General features: G+C 36.2%; 1 protein-coding gene across 3 annotated transcripts in view; it reads right to left on the bottom strand.

The window, feature by feature from the left end:
- Positions 1-20,521, bottom strand: part of LOC128019652 (insulin-like growth factor 2 mRNA-binding protein 2) — a 55,619-nt gene that overhangs the window by 16,884 nt on the left and 18,214 nt on the right. For all 3 annotated transcript variants that reach the window (XM_052605754.1, XM_052605755.1, XM_052605756.1), the window contains exons 3-5: positions 4,856-4,904; positions 2,926-2,977; positions 384-447 (exon numbers count right to left, since the gene is read on the bottom strand). In XM_052605754.1, coding sequence (XP_052461714.1) covers positions 384-447; positions 2,926-2,977; positions 4,856-4,904 — 165 coding nt within the window. The remainder of the gene's footprint in view (positions 1-383; positions 448-2,925; positions 2,978-4,855; positions 4,905-20,521) is intronic.

Here is a 20,521-nt window from a genome sequence, read left to right as displayed (position 1 = left end):
TTGACAGCTTTTTATATATTCAGTTTCATTTTATTTTTCGTTTGTTAGTCATTTTGCTAAATGCTTTTATTTTTATTAGTTAAAATATTTATATTTAGCTTTAATTTCTTTAGTTTATGTTTTTCAACTAAAATTTATATTTTATTTTAAATCCGGTTTTATCCCAATTAACGAAAACAATTTAGTCAACAAGCTTTACACTATAATTGTAATAAAAAAAATCTATAAATTACTATATTATTTCTAAATTCATATCATAATAATGAATATTATTAATAATATTAAAATGAGCAAAAATAACTACAGTAAAAACGCAATGTCTACATATGATTGTGGCAACACTGCCCATTCCTTAAACAAAACCTTAATTCTTAGATTCTTACATTTTAGCCTCTTCTTTTGTTGAATATGTCACATTCACCACTGCTGTTTCTGTATCAGTGTTAACTGCAAAAAAAAACAACAAAAAAAAAACATGAGTTATAAACAGGGAACTCGGTCATATTCGTAAACATGAGACTGCATGCTTCTGTATTAAGTGCATACAGACAAACAAACACAGTTTTACACTAGTGTTGCTGCAAAGAGCCACTAGTGTGTCACAGTGTCTGCATATAAAAGAAGCATTACTGTGCCATGACCAGATGTGTACTTCACAGGACAGGCACAAAACAACCCTGACGTCCGTAGATCAAAGCCCTGTGTATCGTGTAAATACACACACAATGAGGAAAAGACCTCCACTTCAAGAGTTCATGCAGCGATTAAGGTCCAACAGCTAACTATAGCACCTGTGTACAATGATTACAGACAGAAGCCACTGCGTATAGACATTGTGCATGTGCATGGCATTTTTAAGAGGAGAGCCTGCCTTTTTATTGATTAGATGGAGTTGTGTGCTTAGAGGACCAGACAGTCTGTCTGGACGAAGTTGAGGGAGACAGCTGGGCAGAAATCCAGAGTTTCACACATGAAGAGAACCACAAAGCCTTGTAATAAAACAGCTCAAGTGATCAATCTCAGAACCAATGAGTGTCACCAATGTATACACATCATGCAATAAGCCCTGAGAAAGAACGATGAGAAGTAGTAATTATGCTCTTACATCATGCAAACATTATCATATTTATTTCTTAAGATGCAGACCACACATCACACAACAGCACTATTTAGATGGGATTAGTTTTTTAAACAATGCTGGGGTTACAATTATTATAATCTGTAATTTCAATCATTAAGACCCCGTTTACACTAGTGCGTTTTCATTTTTGAAACCCATAACTTTTGGTACGGTTACGTGACGTGTTTTCTGTTAGTGTAGATGGAGATTGTTTCAGAAACGCAGTTAAAACGGCAGTCTAAATGTCAATTGTTTTAATTCTAAAACGCCGTTTTAAAAACGAAAATGCACAAGTATAAACGGGGCCTAGACTGGATTAGGAATTCTGAGGATGACAGTATGACTGTTTTTGTCTGGATCTATTAACTTATTTTAAAAAATGCAATTCATACATACAATAACCTGAATACACATTTCCTATAATAAGCATGTTTTTTTTATTTCATTTCTGAACTAAAATTCATTATGATGCGTTTTAATGGAATAGAGTCAAAATGTGAGGATGGTCAAAACTGAAGAAAACTTATTCGTTGAAATAAAAACCTGATTAGTAATTATTTTATTCATTAAATTAATTCTAAGTACTTTAGCAAAATCTTTTATTTCATATTTAAAATACATTAAAATATATTAAAAAATTTTTTTTGATTGTTTAATAAAATGACAAATTATCCAATTAATTTAACTTTTTAGCTGTATCGCCCCAAAACTAGCAATTCTAATAAATAATTAAAAAAATTACTAATTCATGATATTTGCAAAAATGTCACTCACATATAAGGTGTTAGAACAAGATTTTGAATTGACTGTTACAACATTTGACAGTTTTAAAGTCATTTCTTTGTCTGGAAATGTCAAAACTACCAGCATAAATACAAATAGTATATTTCTAAGAACTCAGCACGTTTTAAAGTACATTTTTCATTTCTGTGGACATTTTGGATATCACTGACACGTTTGCTAAAATGTGATTGTCTTTGTCTGGATTATGAACAAGTGTTTGCGTCGGTTATCAGCATACAATGAAAGGTCACGTCAAACACCACTGTAACAACATTAAGTTAACACAGATAAAATAATCTATAGTCACTAAACCCTTCAATCAAATCACAAGTGGTTGCAGGATATGCAAGTTAAAACCCGGCAAGAATGCAATCTTTCTCAGCTGTGAGTGAGAGAGAGACCACAGGCGCCTACATTTACCTCCCTAATACCACGCCGCACCTCCCTGAAAACACACACATTACAGCTGGAGCCTTGCATTACCACTTCAATCCACACACTGCTCATTTCAGCCAGAGCAGAGTTCATCCCTCTCTCATGCACTGTCTGTCTGTGACTTCCTCTCAAACACCCTGCATGGGTGCTTCCCTGTCACACTCTCTCTCATTTGGGAAAGACAATCACAGAACCTCAAAACTAAAACGCCTTTACTGATAGCATGTGTTGATGTTATTTAAGTTTGGATAACGTGTGATCTAAACACACTCATTGTCTCTGTACTCCAGAGTCTGTTAGTGATTTAGACTCATCCACAAGGGTACATCAGCACAAGTGCAGTATGAAAAAGTCCCCAACAGAAAAGACTATTTATTGTTTCATAAATGGTTAATTCACTAATAACATGAATATGAATGTGATTGAGCAACCAACTGATACAAGCTTTTTGATGGAATTTAGGATGTCATATCTTAAAGCACGTCATAAAATGTCAACTACCCAAACAAAAAACAAAAACAAAGCTTAGTATACTGTATAGTTATATTTAAGTATAGTCCATTTATAGACTGTGGCAACTCCTTTACCTTGTTCCACATTTTCTACAGTACCATGCTCTGCTAATAGGCTGTCCAAAACCTGCAATGAGAAGAGCACAATCAGTCACACACCCAAACATCTCATAAACTGTTTTTAGATTGAAATCCAAAAAATAAAGATTGGAAAGAGCTGAAAATGAAAATGCCACCATTATACTTAGTATTACTTAAATGATCAAACCCTGTATGCTTTAATTTTTTTCTGTCTAACACAAAGTATAGATTCTAGTGGTCGACCGATATATCGGCCAATATTTGGCATTATTCAATAACGGCATCGGCCGATACGTTTTTCTGCTTGGCTGATGTGCTCGAGGTGGGACTTTATTTTGACGGCGCTTTAAACGGCAGAGCACACCGTACTCACATTCACCCTCTTTTTTACTGTTGTTGTTAACAGTTTTGTCTAATACGGATATAAGTCTGTCTAATTTTTCGATAGAATGTTTAAACAAAGGAATTAATGTATACAGAAAGTATTATAACGATTGCTTTTATAATATTATATATTAGTAATAGAAAGGCAAACATTATGATACTTTCTCATTTGCTGTCAGCATTAAGCAAATACGCATTTATGTCATTTAAACAAATCTTTGATTAACCAATGAACATTTAATTTCACAAACCTTGCAAACTTAGTCGAATCCAGCTGTGAGATCTTGTGAAGTGTGTATGTGTATCCAGCATGATCACGTGTTCTTTCTGTGATGGTCAGTCCATGTGAATTGAATGCGTTAAACTTTAAACTCGCGATTATGCTGTGCTTTATGCATTTGCCCACTGCCATATTCAGGTCATATTCATTACACTGGCTTTATTTGAAAAATATGATTCCCAATGCACAAAAACTTCCCAGAATACTGAGTGCCCTGTTACTTCCTTTTTAATTTTATTTTTATAAAAAAAAAAAAAAAAAAAAAAAACTTTGTCTTTAGAAGTATAAGTATGACATCCATTGTCAAATTATTTCAAATTCCTTAAATAATAATATAAAATTATATCGTCTTTATATATCGGCTATCAGCACCCCCTGCTTTTTAAGATATCGGCATCGGCAGTCAAAAAAACTACATTGGTCATCCACTAATACATACACTATCATTCAAAAGTATGGTTGCATTAAGATTTTCAATGTTTTGTAAGATGTCTCATATTTTATAACTCTAATGCCTAGTATTTATTTGATTTTAAAAAAATGCAGTAAAATACTGTGATATTGAGAAATATTTTTTATTTTTTTTGTATGTGATGGTAAAGCTTAATTTACTCCAGTCTTTCATTAAAAATCATTCTCAAGAAACATTTCTTACTATTATCAATAATCAATACAGTTAATATGCTGCCTAATGCTGTTTGTGTTCCCATCCCCACTTTCTTAAAAAAAAAGTGTACATACTGTACATTCATTATAATTCAAATCATTTAATAGCTTTTTTTTTTGAGACACTGCCTGAGACTTTTTTTTATTCAGTGATATTCTTCAGTTCTGCCCAAGCTTGTGTCAAGTGACTGGTGATGCTCAAGATTCAAAACTGGTGTGCAAATGTCAATATGGCTTGGTATGATACTAAATGGACACTTGGATTTTTACACAGTGAACCACTAAACTCGACATTTGAATACCGAATATGGGGGCACAGTGTCCAAATACATGCAAAAGTGTGTGAGAGCATGAAAGTGGGCCAGCGCTCACTGTGATGATGTCATTAGGATTTACAATTGGGTTACAAGGGCTGAATTCTCTCCAGACAGATTCTCATGGACTGCAGAGGAAGTGTACTTGTGTGTATGGGCGGAGCTTCCCTAACGCACTGTAAGTTAGAGAAAGAAGTGCTGCAGCACAGCGGAGATAGACAGTCTTGACCACACACACACACACACACAGTTCTTTCTGCCCGAGCGCTTAGACACTCACCTCCCACTGGAGATCAGGAGGAATGTTCCGGATCTGAATCTTCCGACTCCTGGGGACACAGAAAGAAAGCAAAAGAAACAGTGAGACAAAAAAGAAAGTGAAAGAGTATTCAGCATAGGTGCTACAGCGTGCAAAACAAACAGTTGACTGCCTCTAGATCAGATCCAGCAGAAACCAAAGAAACAGAGTGAGACAAAATACTCATACAACTACAGTATAACAAGCTATAAATTGAGTTGTGCAATTGTTGTGACATGACAAACAGTCACCGTATTCTTGAAATTTTGTGAATTTAGTGATGCTTATGACTTTAAAGTGCCTTTTCCCTTAAAAAAAGTTTCCAAGACCTCATGATTTATAACTAAGACAGAAATGTTATAACTGAATTTCATGTGAAACAATTCTAAACTTTGATTCAAAGATTTTGAACACAATAATTCATTTTAAAATATTTGAGTAAAAAAGCACTGCTGTTAAGTGCCATTTTGTGATACTGGTATACTGTATATAAATAAAAACTTTAATTCAATTAAATAATCTAAATTTTTGTGTTAAACGTGAAAAACATGCCTTGTAATATTTTTTACATAAGGTTGAAATGCAGAGCAAATATATACATGTTGAGATATCGAATATTATGGTATAATTTCATGTGTCTCCCATCTGTCTTCACAGCAAGTCATAAGACATAACTATTTATAGTTTATTAATTATTATACTCCAGGACGTTGAATGCTTGAATCTGATTGGCTGACGAATGTTCTAAGGTGTGCAATTATTTTCAAGGAACTAACGGTGAATGTAGTTCCAGGCAGCTCTGGACCGCATTACATTTCCGTATCACTTCGCCAAATGATTTCTGTTATTTCAAAGGTCTTAAAACAACACAGTAATCAAAAAAAAAAAAAAAAAAAAAAAGTATTAAAAAGTATTAAAAGTTGATTACCGGTAATCCATTTAGAAAAAAAATCTTAAATGCCATCTTTTTATTGTGTATATTTGTCTAAAAATGGGGGTTCTGTGCAGTTAATTTATGGAATCCTGCAAGATTCTACATCATCTGTTAAGGGCTCAATGAGTGTGCTGCTGCATGATAGCGCGGGGCTTGTTGATCCCGCTCTCGCTGAATTTCTGACCATTACCGCATGCTCCCATCCGCTCATGCCATTTTTATACCCGCTCCCGTAAACATTCTAATATTGTATATAAGTTTCGCACATCAGGAGGCTGTTATCAATATGTCGGGTATTTAAATCCCTTTGAAAGAGCACTCACAGTCGCAGTTCACTTTCAATTTCGCGATCGTGCGCACACTGTGTGAAGCAAGCACATCTATATTTGTCAATGAGCTGTGGAACTGTTTATGAGTATTGTCAGTTATCTCTCCTTACTTTTGACCCGTGATCAACCAAATTGGACTTCTGCAGCTCGTGTTGGATGCAGAGTTGTTGTTTTTTTCCATGAAATTGGGCTGCTTTTAAACTGTTGCCATTGGTTGATTTTCCCCAGTGGGTTATAGGTTTGAAATATTGCATAAATTACATTGGGTTGAAATGCTTGCACTGAAATATTTTTCATTCTACCTGTAATAAAACTGTGCTAAATGTTTTGGGCCACACTAGTAGGAAGCATTTGAGCTGTGTTTATGATAAATGTGCATAACAGTGACTATAAAATATGTATTTTAGGGATGGAAATAAAAAAAATATATATTTGGGGCATGGTAATTGCGCTACTTTGGGCTGTTTGTTTTCTTCTTCTTTTTCTTTTTTTAATGGCATGGGTTTGGGATGCACAATTACAATGATGTAATAGTGATCATTATTTTTTTAAGTTTGCATTTATTTTTACTTGATCAGCCACAGTACTGAATCTCTGTCTCAAGTCTGCATCAAATCAAACACTCCGTAATCACAGGTAAACTGTCTGATCAGTCAGGTGTTGATGTTACAAATACATCTTTTGAATATACTGTGTGAACTCATTGTGCCGTTAGCAGGGAGAGCTTTATTTTTCCTCCTCAATAAGTTTTGTCTGTTGTTTGTTTATTTGTCTAATTCTTGTTTCATGGGTTGGATTGGTTAGCCACTAAAATAATCTACTAGCCTATTGAAATATGTTGAATTGATAAATAGCTATCACAAAATAAATCTGCGTAGTTGTGTTATCTTACAATCAATATATAGTAAATGTAAGTTAAAGTGTCACCGCTGTAACCATACTGGCCAGACAAATAAATATAGTAATATGATAAAAATGACATAATTGCGTTTTATTATGTTGGTAAAGCACATAGGCTACTCTATCTCTCCCGCTCTCCCTCACGCACATACATAACTTACAGTATACAGAAACATACATGTGCTGACGTTATCGCTACTCTGGCGATTTTATTTTAAAAGCTACATGATATTTCTCACAAGCGAGGTAATAATGGCGTTGTTCGCGAAGAAATTTTACTTAAAGTTTCACTGTCACAATTGTGAGAGACACACAGACTCAGAGAGGTAATATACAAGCTCTCTCTCTCTCTAAAATGATGTTTTGGAATAAGCAATGTAGGAGTGGGATGAGATGCGGAAGAAATTAATCCTACCCACAACAGCATTTTAAACTGGATGAATGCCTTGAAATATATCATCTGATGTCGATGTCTTGAGGTGTGGCAACCGTAGTATAAGCAGAATAATTGACTCTGGGTCGTTAAATTATTAGAAAAATAATGCACACCTCATCAGGCATCAAAACATACTGAATAATTCAATAGAAATAATTGATAACTATTGTTAATATATTTTTATAACCTACAAAAAAACTACACATACCGTGTATTCAGTATGAAATTAAGAAAATAAGATATTATCGACTTCCAATTCGCACCTACTATGCAACCATCAATTTTAATATGGTTATTTCACAGTATTTAAAAGTATGTTGCATTGCTGCATATTCACTCATTATCAAAGTCTTTCTGCACCATTCTAATATTTCCTGAAATCCTTTAAACCAATCACAAGCTAATCGTGCTCACTGCTGGCAACTGTCCAATGACACATGCTCAGGGAAGAGAGAGAGAGAGAGAGAGAGATGGAGTAGTAAAAGGAAAGCAGGTCCCTCATTCACTTCTTTACTCCAGAGGGATTTGAGTGTGTCTGCGATCCTTCATTCATCGGATCTGACACTACCCAACAGCTTGTGAGCGTACGGACACCAAAGCCACTCAAACCGCTCCACCGCAAGCTGTTGACAACTACATTAAAATGAGTAGAAATGAGCTGGCCAGAGGAAAGAGATTTAACAGAGCAGCAAGCGAGAGGGAGAACCAGATCTGCATTGGCATTTGTCTTTCACTCTCAGTTCATTAGTGCTTTTTTATGCAGGTAGACTTTGATAAGATGAATGCAATAAGTAAACAGACTGATAACAGTGAACAGTGGCTTACAAAGATGTGCCAAGCATCATCTTTCATGGTGCCTGAAAGGAAGAGATTAAACTCATTCTTTTACAGTGAACTGAACACACTGTAAAGCTGCTCTGACTCGTGTCTTTAGCCATTTTCTCACTGTCCAGCACACTTTGCAATACTCTAGTGAAAGAGCTGCACTCTACATGGAATCCATCACTCACACGGCTCTATAAACCGTGACACTTCCTCATCCCTTCTAACTGCCTCGATCTTAACGCATCCCTTCGGCTTTGGCTAATGCTGTAACCTGCAAACTGTCAATCCTTCCTGTTGAGAAAGGGCAATATGGGATATCCTATTTGAGCATGGCAGTTCAACTAGCAGCTCAAACCTCCACCTCTTCATCCTGACCGTCCAATTAGAGGTTCGACATAACACTGTGTCCACAGCAGACATGAGCAGCACCACTTGATAAACTAAATTGCTCTCATTATAATCAATAATGCTGTCTACACTGGAGAAATCCGTTGCAGCCAGCTCAAGCACAATTTGGGTTGACAGGCATGCTGTTTCTAGTTCTAATGCGCTTTGAAGAGCCACTCTAGCCATGTTATTATCAGGTCTACAAATGAACAGGTTTTACTTGCAGACATTGTGTATATGTCCCCCCACCCCCTCATTAATTGAATATTACAAAAATGTATTGTATTTGTTTATGTTATGTTATATTGCTAAACATGTGTATACTATCATTAAAAATGTTTGTGGTTGTTTAATATATAATATCATATAATATCATATAATATAACATATTTAGCAAGGATGCATTACATTGGTCAAACATGATATTTATAACGTTTAAAAATATTTTGATTCCAAATGCTGTTGTCAGACTGTTTTGCTACTCATGTGCTCCGTGACCCAGTTTCTGTCTCCCGTTGATTGTGTTAATTTGATTCCAGGTGTGTCTCGTTCCTCCCTGATTATCCTGTGTTTAAAACCCCCAGTCCATACAGTTAGTGTTTGTCGGTTTTACTCATTACGTGGATGTGTTTCTGTCTCTGTCTCCCATCTTGATGTTCTGTGGATTAAAAGCCTGTTTTGTTTACTTGTGTCTCCAGCATGCTTCATGGTAGCCAAGGTTGACAGCTGTTCTTTTAAATTTTCTATTAATAATAAATCAGCATAATAGAATGATTTCTGAAGGATCATGTGACACTGAAGACTGAGTAATGACTGCTGAAAATTCAGTATTGCTATCACAGGAATAAATTACAATTTAAAAAAAAATATATTCAAATAAAAAACGGCTATTTCACATATGTCACAATATCACTGTTCTTTTTATTACTGATCAAATTAATGCTGACCTGGCAAGCATAAGAGACGTCTTTCAAAAACTAAACATCTTATGGACTGCAAACTTTTAAATGGTAATGTATACTAGGAATTAGGGCTGCACGATATTGGGAAAAAATGACATTGCGATATTTTATTTTTCTGCGATATATATTGCGATATTTTTTCTTACAAACAAAAATGGGGTGAGCACACTTACATTCTCATTTTAAATTATTAAATATAATATAATTATTATATATATAATTATAATATAATTAAATATTAGAACGTGTCACTGTCATAGAGTAGATATTTAAATACAAGAACATTTCCCTTACTTTCATGTCATCGTAACTAGGGAGGGGCATTTTTCTAAATCGAAAATATTTTATTGTAATATTTGTTTCTCATAAAAAAAAACAGAATATTCGAATATTTGTTTATTTAAATGACGTTTAATGAGAAATATGTTTTTTTTTAATGATCAAGTTTTTTTCACCGTTTCTGAACAAGTTATGATTATGCATTGTACACAACAACGTTCTACAACAACGTTGCAATAATAATACTAATTATATACTAATGTCATGTGTTTGTTGTAAGATACTGAGGCGGGAAGCAGCCAGGTGAAGAACGAATAACTCAAACCGAATCGAGAGGTGAACTAATAAATTATCTTTCTGGTGCAGACTGCATTATAGCCTATGGGGCTGTCACGAGATGAATGAATTCATTCGAACCTGAGGACTCAAGAGGTGAACTAATCAATTCTGTTTCCCATACAGACCGAATAGCATTAACTTAACAAACAACTCGAACCCGAGGACTCAAGAGGTGAACTAATCAATTCTGTTTCAAGTTCTGCATTGCTTCAGCTTAAAGGGAGGTTAGGTTTATTAGCTTGTTATTTTCAAATCTCTTCAGTGAGTATTTGTTTATATTTATGTGTAATGGAGCTGAACCCAATGCCCTTTTGAAACCAGTCTCACAGACCCCTTCACCCCAGTCCAAAACCACCAGCACTAGAAGAGGCAGGCTGAATGCACTGCTTGCCGTATGTTTGTTGAACGTAACCAAGCTGTCTGCTGCTGGTCTAGAAAAGGGTGCCAGACAACTAAATAAAAAAACATGCTTCTCAATTTCTGCCTTTGAATATCTGAGGGTGGCCACGTTCATTTGAAAAGCTAATATTTACGGCAGCCAGCTGCAGTGCTCAAGCTAGAAAACCATGTAAGCACACACGCTCACATACAGATCCTCACATCTGCATGGATGGTGTGGAGGAACGTTCACCATGAGGAGCACCGTGCAGCAGACGGTCAGAATAGGACCATTCAACTTGAGCCAGGACCTCTCAGACCTACTAACGACCACCATCTGATCATCCCTGTCAGCCAGACAAATTTTTATTCACCATACATAAATCACCTGGCCACAACGTGGGCACGTGAGCATGGGCGGCTAATTTGGAGTCACACGTGTCCCGACAGAGAACACACCTTCAGACTTTCTTCACTGGAGAATTAGGAAGAGGTGGACCTCACTTCTCTCTAATCTTCTGGCTGTGGACACAAAGAGAGGAAGTGGACCCTTATCTGGATCCATGCACAGGAAATAAGAACACTTACTTTGCAATGTCTTATGATGAATTCAAAAAGGTTATATTATTGCAGTTACGTATTTAGTGCAGGTAAAGCAGTAGGTGGGAGCAGCAGAGACAATGTTCAGACCATTTGTTCATGTGGCTGTGTGTTCTAATGATTAGCGGTGAAGCTATGGCTCAACTGTTGGTTTTATGGACTGTTGATTTGTAAAAATAAATGATTAAGAAGCTATGCTATGGACTCAAGCGTCAATTGTTCACCTCTATATGAATAGTGGCTTATCACAAATGTGTGCCGTTACACTGAAGTCTGAAAATTTCCACGAAGACGTGGACATGGATCACACTAAATCTGTGAAGCGACCAGCTGGATACTGATATGGATGTCTGCTGCTGTACTGCACCTATGGATTATTCAGCGAAGGAATTGACTTCATTAAGGCGCTGTTTGAATGTGCTATCCTGTGGGTAGCCATTCAGCAAAGTTTTATTATAAATTATGCCTGCTGTGGAGCTGCGATGCATGTGTGATTAAGCTTATAAGATCTGATATGATGAGAAGTGAAGGCTATTTATGAACTTGAGAGTGTTCAAAGCAAGTTTTTTGGCACATGTGCACGTTTTGAGGTTTGATGATGGCAATGGCTATTGAAAGCAGTTCTTGCAAGATGGCTCAAAGTTATGTAATATGGATCAAAGATTTAAGTTGATGCAAGTGGTTGATGCAAGAACGAACGAACAATGCATGGGCGTGCTGATGCATGTTGGCGTAAGTAACAGTGCAATGCGCATGCATTGTTTAAACAAAGCGGAAGTGTTTGTGAGCATCATGATACTCTTCGAAATGGGGAGAATTATTGAACAAAGTTGTTATTCTTATTATCTTTAGGCACAAAAAGTATAATTGTAGCTTCGTAGAATTAGGGTTGAACTACTAATGTCACATGGACAATTTTACTGATGTCCTTACTATGTTTCTGGACAGTGATCATGATAGTCCCCTTGCTGTCTATGGGAGAGTTAAAGAGCTCTCAGAATGCATCAAAAATATCTTAATTTGTTTTCTGAAGTGGAACAAAGGTCTAACGGGTTTGGAACGACTTGAGGATGAGTAATTAATGACAATTTTTATTTTTGGGTGACCTTTCCCTTTAAGATTAATTTAAGCTTGCTAGTGCATACACAGAGAAAGCTCTGAATTTCCCTGTGGTGGCCTAATGGTGATATCAGTCAACCACTGGAAGAGTTCAGGATGACTGTACAGGACTGTACATCTCTTTGGAGCTGTTTCTTCCCCCAGTTGTGCCAACTTTGTGTTAAGGAAGACAGCAGATGATAATGAAGGCAAAGCGTTTTCAGAATGTTTTTCCACAATTCGCAACAACTTTTATGTGGATGATTCCCTCGAGTCCGTCATGTTGGTTCAGGAGCTCACTGCAGCATGTGTTAATGGTGGATTTAAGCTCACCAAATGGTTTAGTAATAGCCACGCTGTGCTAGCCTCAATCCTTGATAAGAAGAGATCTAAAGAAGTGAAACATCTTGACTTGCAAAGAGATGAACTTCCTGTAAACAGCACAATAAGACTCCACTGGAATACAGAGTCTGATACCTTTCTCTTCAAAATAGCTTTGAAGCAACAACAATTTACCAGAAGGGGTATTTTGTCAGCTACCAATTCAGTTTACGACCCATGTGGATTACTTGCTCTAGTAATGCTGCCAGCTATAAATACTGATCAAGAATTGTGCTGGATGAATTACGGATGGAAAAAAAATGGGACAAGTGGCTAGAGGAGCTCAAGCTATTTTCGAATTTGAGATCGACTTCAGTAGATGCTCCATACCCAACAACTTTGGGTAAATATATAGAAATTGGCTATGGTACAGCTAGCTATTTACATCTTGCAGACATCAGCAGTTCTGTCCATGTTGTTTTTGTGATTGGAAGAGCAAGAGTAGCCCCACTGAAGGTGATGACTATCCCTACACTTGAACTGGCAACCACAGTTCTTGCTTCAAAAGTTGGCAGAATATTGAAGGAAGAACTAGAGTTAACTATGGATGATTCAGTCCTCAAGTGTACTTGAGTTATATTTAGCAGATTCTGGAAAATATAGTAGTTCATCCAGGTATTTGATGCATATAGAACATTTGCACACTATGCACAGCATACATACTGAATACTGCAGAGATAGTAAGAGTAGTATGATTGTTTGGCATTTCGACTTTAAACACTTATTGTCTTATTAATGCATTACTGTATAAAGGTCTGCTTTTATTTGTGTAATGTTACATTCACAATGAAAACAAAACATTGTGCTCTCTGCCATTTGAGTTTCCTTTCGGTGAACAAATGAAGCCTGTCATTAAAATGAACTGAAACTCAGCATATATAGGCTCCGTTATGTGTCTAACTGTTTTTCCCTTGTTTATCTGTAAATTAAATTAAATATATTAAAATAATTTATTCATTGTATGTATATATGTACTGCAGATCTGTCTGTTCAAAGTAAATGTAAAGAAACCGAGCATAGTATATATTTTTTTCTCTTTTGTACCAAAATGGTATCGAACCGTGACATCTGTGTACCGTTCCACCCTTACTGTGTGGACTATTATTGGACCATATTCACAATATGTCAGGTCATTGTGATAAGAGTCAACTGCCTACTAAACTCCATAAAAGATACTGAATTAATTTTTTTTGTTTGCATTTAGCAGACGCTTTTATCCAAAGCGACTTACCGTGTATTCAGGCTAACATCTTTTACCCAGCATTCATTCCCTGGGAATTGAACCCACAACCTTTTGCGCTGCTAACGCAATACTCTACCACCGAGCCACAGGAACACTGAAGTACCAGTTGTAAAGCTACTGACAGAAAAGTCAGAGATCGCCTATTCTGTAGATGTTGGCATGGATTTGCAATTGAACAAAAGATGGCACACTTTCCCCTGAACTGATTCACTGAATCAATTTACCACCTTTCAGTCATGTTGGAATCAATTACTTTGACCCCATTGAGGTAAAGAGGGTGAGAGCTCGTGTCAAAAGATATTGAGTGATATTCACCTGCTTTAAAAGTAGAGTTGTTCATGTCAAAATGGCCTATTCGCTGAACAGATTCCTGTATTTGTGCTCTCAGTAGATTTATATGTAAGGGGTTAAAGAGATAATTATGGATAATGTAACCAACTTCATCAGGGTAGAGTGAAAATTGAGAGAGACACTTGCTGACATCAACCAAGACATAATACAGAAGGTACTGCTGAGAGAGAATGTAAAGTGGACCTTTAATCCTCATTCAGGTTCACATCATGGAGGGGTATGGGAACGAATCATTTGAATTCTCAAAAAGATCCTATATTATGTCCTGAGAGAGCAGAACCTTGATGATGAGAGTCTACAGACTACAGACTGAAGTAGAAACCATACTCCACGATTGTCCAATAACTACAGTTTCAGAGGACGCTAAAGATCCAGAAGCCTTAACCCTTGTTCAACGCAGGATTCACAAAATGCTTGCTCTTAAAAGATGACTCAATACTCAAGTTTATTTGAACTAGCTGGCTCCACTGAATCACACCCTATTAGTATGATAAACAATAAATGTTTATATTTTCTATTGCGTGTTCAAAATACAGAACTATGGCAATGGGAGTATCATTTCTGACACACAAACAACAAACTGGGCCATCTAACCAATCAGAGCAGTGTAGGCTCAGAGAAAGGAGGGGTTCAAAAAGACTGATTACATGATATTAAATGCATATTTTGAGAAAACCAAACCTTGCATCCATGTAAACCTTTTGTAGGAGGCTCCCAAAACAGTATAAGGAAGCTTGGCATATGTGACTTTAAATCAATATTCATTTCCAGAACTAATATTAATTTTCAAATCCCAAGAATCAATCTCTTAGTCTGTGCTGTTGATGCATGAACAAAACTTTCAAAGCTTTCATGTTTGTTACTTCTGATATTAAACTAAATCTCAGCTTTTTAATTTTATCATGAAATTTAAACAATAAATGTTGTGAAGATACTTTCTAATCAGTACTCTCACCTCAGTTTAAGCAACAGTGCGTGTGAACTGATTAGCACTTCTTCTTTACCACTTGATAAAGCACAAAATAGACATGGCTTCAACCACGGTCAGAAATCAGTGTCACATAATGCTACATTTACCTCAGGAAAACCATGCAATATCTATGAATCAATAATAAGCTAGAAAAAACAACTATATTTTGCGTAATATATTATATTACATATTCATTATAATATTTTTACCTAATCTTTTAGTTCTGTCTTATTTAATGTTATGTTGTAAAAAAAAATCCAATGACAGCCACTGTTTAAAGGATATATAAATGACACATAATCAGAAATCACATCATTAAAAAGTTGAACTTGTGCATATCAAATGTATACAAAATCATGTTGTCATGTCTAAAATTAAATAAGTAGTGTAGTAAGTGAAAGGGTTCCCTGTATATTTGAGAGACAGATTTTTTTCCTTAATAAAAAAAATGACTTAAAGTTTATATCCAAATAAAAGGGAAAAAAAAATAATCCAAGTCAAATCTAGAGCTTTTCGATTAAATTAGAAATGGTGAATTCTTTGTCAATATCCAGCCCTACCTTTTGATTGTGGCATCTTTTAATTCAACTCAATATTAGTCTCATGGGAGGAGTAAAAGTCATGATGGGTAACATCCACAGGAACAAAAACCGCACTCATAAAGAGATGAGACATACTGGCTCCACTCCATATGGCTGGCGGGACTGACACCAGGCAGCAGCTCACAAGCCACAGATGGCCAATGTTCAATGTCTGTCCTATAAGTCCCACAGTGTGGCCTCAAAAAGACTCAAAGAAGAAGAGTTAAGTTAGCAGTTTCAGAAATGTTCCCTCCTGAGATGCATGAAATGCAGTCCCACTTCATATGCCTTACACTTGGTCTGTGAGTCAGTGCGGACCTTTAAAAAAATTCAAATTCCTGGCATTAATCATTTTAGCTGCTCATGAACTCTAAAAGCCACAATGGGCTTCCCTCACTCTCAGCAATCCAATGATAAAGAAGCATCTATGCTCGCAAAAGTGCTGGTTTTCTTGAGAATTTTACAGATTCATAGAGTATTTTGAAAAAATATGGGAAGAATGTGGACATGTAGCACTTCTTTCTGAAGACTGGCCATGAGATCAATCACAATTATTTTATTCTATAGACACAGATTACACACTGCCACTAAAAAGTTTGGTTACTTTTAAAAGTTACTTTTATTCAGCAAGAATGGTATAAATTGAGCAAAAGTAACAGTGAAGACATTTATAATGTAATGGAATATAGCCGTCTATCCATAACAGTTATTATGAACTTTCCATTCATCAAAGAATCCTAAATAAAGTAAATAAATAAATAAAAATCATTGTGGTTTGCACAACTGTCTTCAACACTGATAATGATCAGGCAAATTATAATATTTCTTGAGTATCAAATCAGCGTATTTGAATGATTTCTGAAGGATCCTGCGACACTGAAAACTGGAGTAATGACTGCTGAAATTCAGCTTTTTGCTATTACAGGAATAATTTATGTTTATAAAGATATGTTTATTTTAAAACATATTTAAATATAATATTTTAAAGGTGCTGTAGGGAACTTTTGTAAAAAAAAAAATATTTTTTATATATTTATTAAACCTGTCATTATGTCCTGTAGAATATGAGACAGATAATCTGTGAAAAAAATCAAGCTCCTCTGGCTCCTACCAGTGGTCCTATTGCCATTTGCAGAAATACATCGCTCCCGGTAAGAAACAACCAATCAGAGGTCTGGTCCGTAACTTTGTTTGTGTTCAAAATGTAGAAAAATGAACATAATAAGCGAGTGTCCTGAATCACTAGGGTACACCTATAATAAGTGTTTATATTCAGACTATTTTAGATTGCTTCGGGGGTACCGCGGCGGAGTAACCCAGTACCTTTGTGATTCTTCATAGACATAAACAGAGAGAAGTAGATCCGGCTACGATGTTCTTCCGCAAGACGCAAGCAGTTCTGTTTATTAACCGCTAGAGCGTCAAAAGTTACCGACTGCAGCTTTAATTGTTATAACATTTCACAATATACACTATTGTGCATTTCTGGTCAAATTAAATAGCTTAAGAACATTAAACTTTAAAAAATTACCTACCTAAAACGTTTGAACGATAATATAAATCTACCAGTAATTAAATGATGAGTGGCAAGTATATGTTTTCAAGATTATATCTTACACAATTTATAATATTTTTTTATATTCAAAGAAGGGGCTCTGTGGCTTAAAAAAGTACTGAATGAGATGATAGTAACCCATATTATTTCTCACTCACAAAAGTCAAATGAAAATTCTGCAGTAATACTATAATACTACCAGCATTCAGAGTGCAACCAGGGTCACTCTTGTTTGTCAGATAAGTAGCCTAGCTGAAGATGGGGCTAGGAGTACTTTTGCACAAATGTTTTGTCTGCCTTTATATCAACACAAATGACTTCCTCCCCACTGTTATAACAGACTGAGCTTTCAGTGTTTCCTGAAATCGCTACAAAACCTCTCACGACGGGAACTAAAACTTGGAACAGTCCAAGTTTCACTGGAACTTTTCTAACAGCAACATAAATAAAAAACAGGACTATGCCACTGCATTTCAAGAATAAACTCAAGGAGTATACAATATGGGGAAACAACACATCTGTTAAGTACGAAAAACAATTTATATTTACATTTCTTAGATGGAAAAATGTACCAAAACTTATATTTACATTTACCTGAGAGTGTAAGGAGGAAAACTGAGGAGAGAGAACTCCTACCAAATAAACATCACAGGGCAAGGCAATGTTTTATACAACTTGATTAAATGCTACCAAAAACATTAAATGATGTTTAACGACTGCAGAAACCTTCCTAACCAAACTGATCCAGGCCTGTCGCGATATTCGATAAATCAATTAATTGCCCGATAAAAAAGAAAATTAGCCCGATCATTTTTTCAGCCGCGATAATTGCCTTTTTCAATTTTTATTTAAAAAATTTAACATGTGATGATGTGGGGTTAGTCTGGAGCGCAGCCTGTGGACAGCCCATGGTAGAAACGCGTGGAAAACACTAGATGTGTCGTTTTCTCCTTTCCAAAGCACTCGGGCAGTTGCACTCCTAAGGCCTCTGTCGTTGCTAACCATCCATCAGCCGCAATATCTGTTTCAAAAAGGACATTTCAGTAATGGATTTCCTCCACCGAAAAACCCTTGCTGTAACACTGCTACAAGATTTATTTACGAAGAAAAGTAAAAAAAAAAAAAAAAAAACTCTGTAGAGTTTGGGTGCAACGGGGAATTTCACCCCGAAGGAAGCTGATTGAGTTGGTTCTTGTGACATGAGCTGGTGCGCTTGCGTCATTCGGAACAGCTGAGATGTTTTTAAGTAGATGTTGGGCGGACCCACCTGGAAAAAACGAGCGCGTCGCTTCCATTATGAGTGTGCATACCGCATTTGAAATAACGAACTTGAGCGCCCAAAAGACACGATATGTGAACGGCCCTTCATCAGTCAAAATGTTTACTTTCGGTTAACCGCATATAAACATTATATAACATACAAACATACAATTTATTAATTTTAAGCCACACAAAGTCAACATGTTATTTCTTGCTCGGAATCTGCCGTAAAATAAAAGTGTATTGATCTTTGAAAAGGTGTACCTGCGTTATTATGCCATTATCATTGTATTAGTTGAAACTGGACTTGGAAGGAGAATATTATCGTTTATCGCAATAATTTATTTTACAATTTATCGTCCAGCAAAATTTGTTATCTTGACAGGCCTATTTTGATCTACACTTTCCTCTTTCCTGTGCCTTACACATACCTACAAAAGGACCTTAGGGGAACAACAAAGCCATATAAACCCTCTCCATTTCTCTCTCATTTGCCGTCTCTCTCACTCTCACTCTCAGAGCGAAGGCTAATGAGAATGCAGTGTGTTCACCTGCCTGGCTGAGGTCCTGTGTGAGGCAGATGTTCCTCATGGGTCAATGGAGGCAACAACTCTCTGCTGCTGTCAATATTCACTCATTCAAAACAGCAGTCAGGAAGTCGTGCTCTTAGGAACCACTCATGGACTCTTAAACGTAGTTTAAGGAGGAAAACTTCATACAGCTTTTTAGGATTTTTTTTTCGTCCATGCTTAAAGATTTGAGGAAGTAAAATAATCTCATCATGTTATAAATGGGGATTACCCCGGGATTAACAATTAATCCAAGGTATCCATAAACTAACATTTCACACTGTACATTCCTAAACCCTGGGTTTAAAGCAACAGATAAACTTTCTTTAATTTGATAAGTTTACTCATGATTCTCCAGGGAGAAGTTTACAGCACAGGGAAACCTTGTGAACTACATCTGTAGTTTGTGCCACCACTACAACCTCCTCCTGTTCCTGGTCGGTACTCCGGTTCAAAAAAATCAAAAAACTCTTCCTCCTTTTGCCCCAAATTGAAATCCTCTGACAATTTAGCTTACTCCTCTGTGCTTCGGCATTCGTCACTCTCTCCCCGGAGCTTACGTTGTGCTTTCTGCTACGACTGTGTCATACGCTCAAACGCCTTGTGTGACTGGAAGATGGAGGTTACAGTTTATACATTTTTAAAAATCTACATTTTTCTTTCACTAATGCATCCTTTCGCTACAGAAGGCCTTTATTAACACCCCAGAACTGTGAGGAGTAATTTTATAATGGATGGATGCACTTTTTTTCAACTTCAAAAACAGGATCACAATACATTGGTATTATACAGCTTGGAAGACAATTTTAATATAACTGTGACTGTTTTCATCTGAAAGAGGAATGTCAGATTCACCTAGGATGTCCTGATGGTGAGTAAATCATGGGCTAAATTTAATTTTTGGGTGAACTATCCCTTTAATAACAGACTTAACTGTGCTTCTAGGAATTGATAAAGCCTTTTAATTTTTTTGTATCCTTCTTCTGACTTGTGCCTTTCCACAACTTTATCCTAGAGATTTTTTGACAGTATTTTGCCACAAATTCAGCTGCACTACCAATGACTGAAATGCTTCAGGAAAGCTCTTTTCATGCAGATGGAGCTAATCAAAATGACCACCGCTGATGATAGTTGAAAGTCAAATGGCTTTAATGCCATTGGCAGTTTCTCAATATGCATTCTTAAAGAATCTTGTGTCTTTGTGTTCTCTACGTCATCATTAACCATCGATGTCCAACCCAAATACTCTAGAACGTAAGTAAAGAGGATGC

Source organism: Carassius gibelio, chromosome A9 (assembly GCF_023724105.1).
Source record: "Carassius gibelio isolate Cgi1373 ecotype wild population from Czech Republic chromosome A9, carGib1.2-hapl.c, whole genome shotgun sequence".
Taxonomy (NCBI): Eukaryota; Metazoa; Chordata; class Actinopteri; order Cypriniformes; family Cyprinidae; genus Carassius; species Carassius gibelio.
Note: the sequence above shows the minus strand (reverse complement) of the source record. Positions and strands in the feature narration are given on the sequence as shown.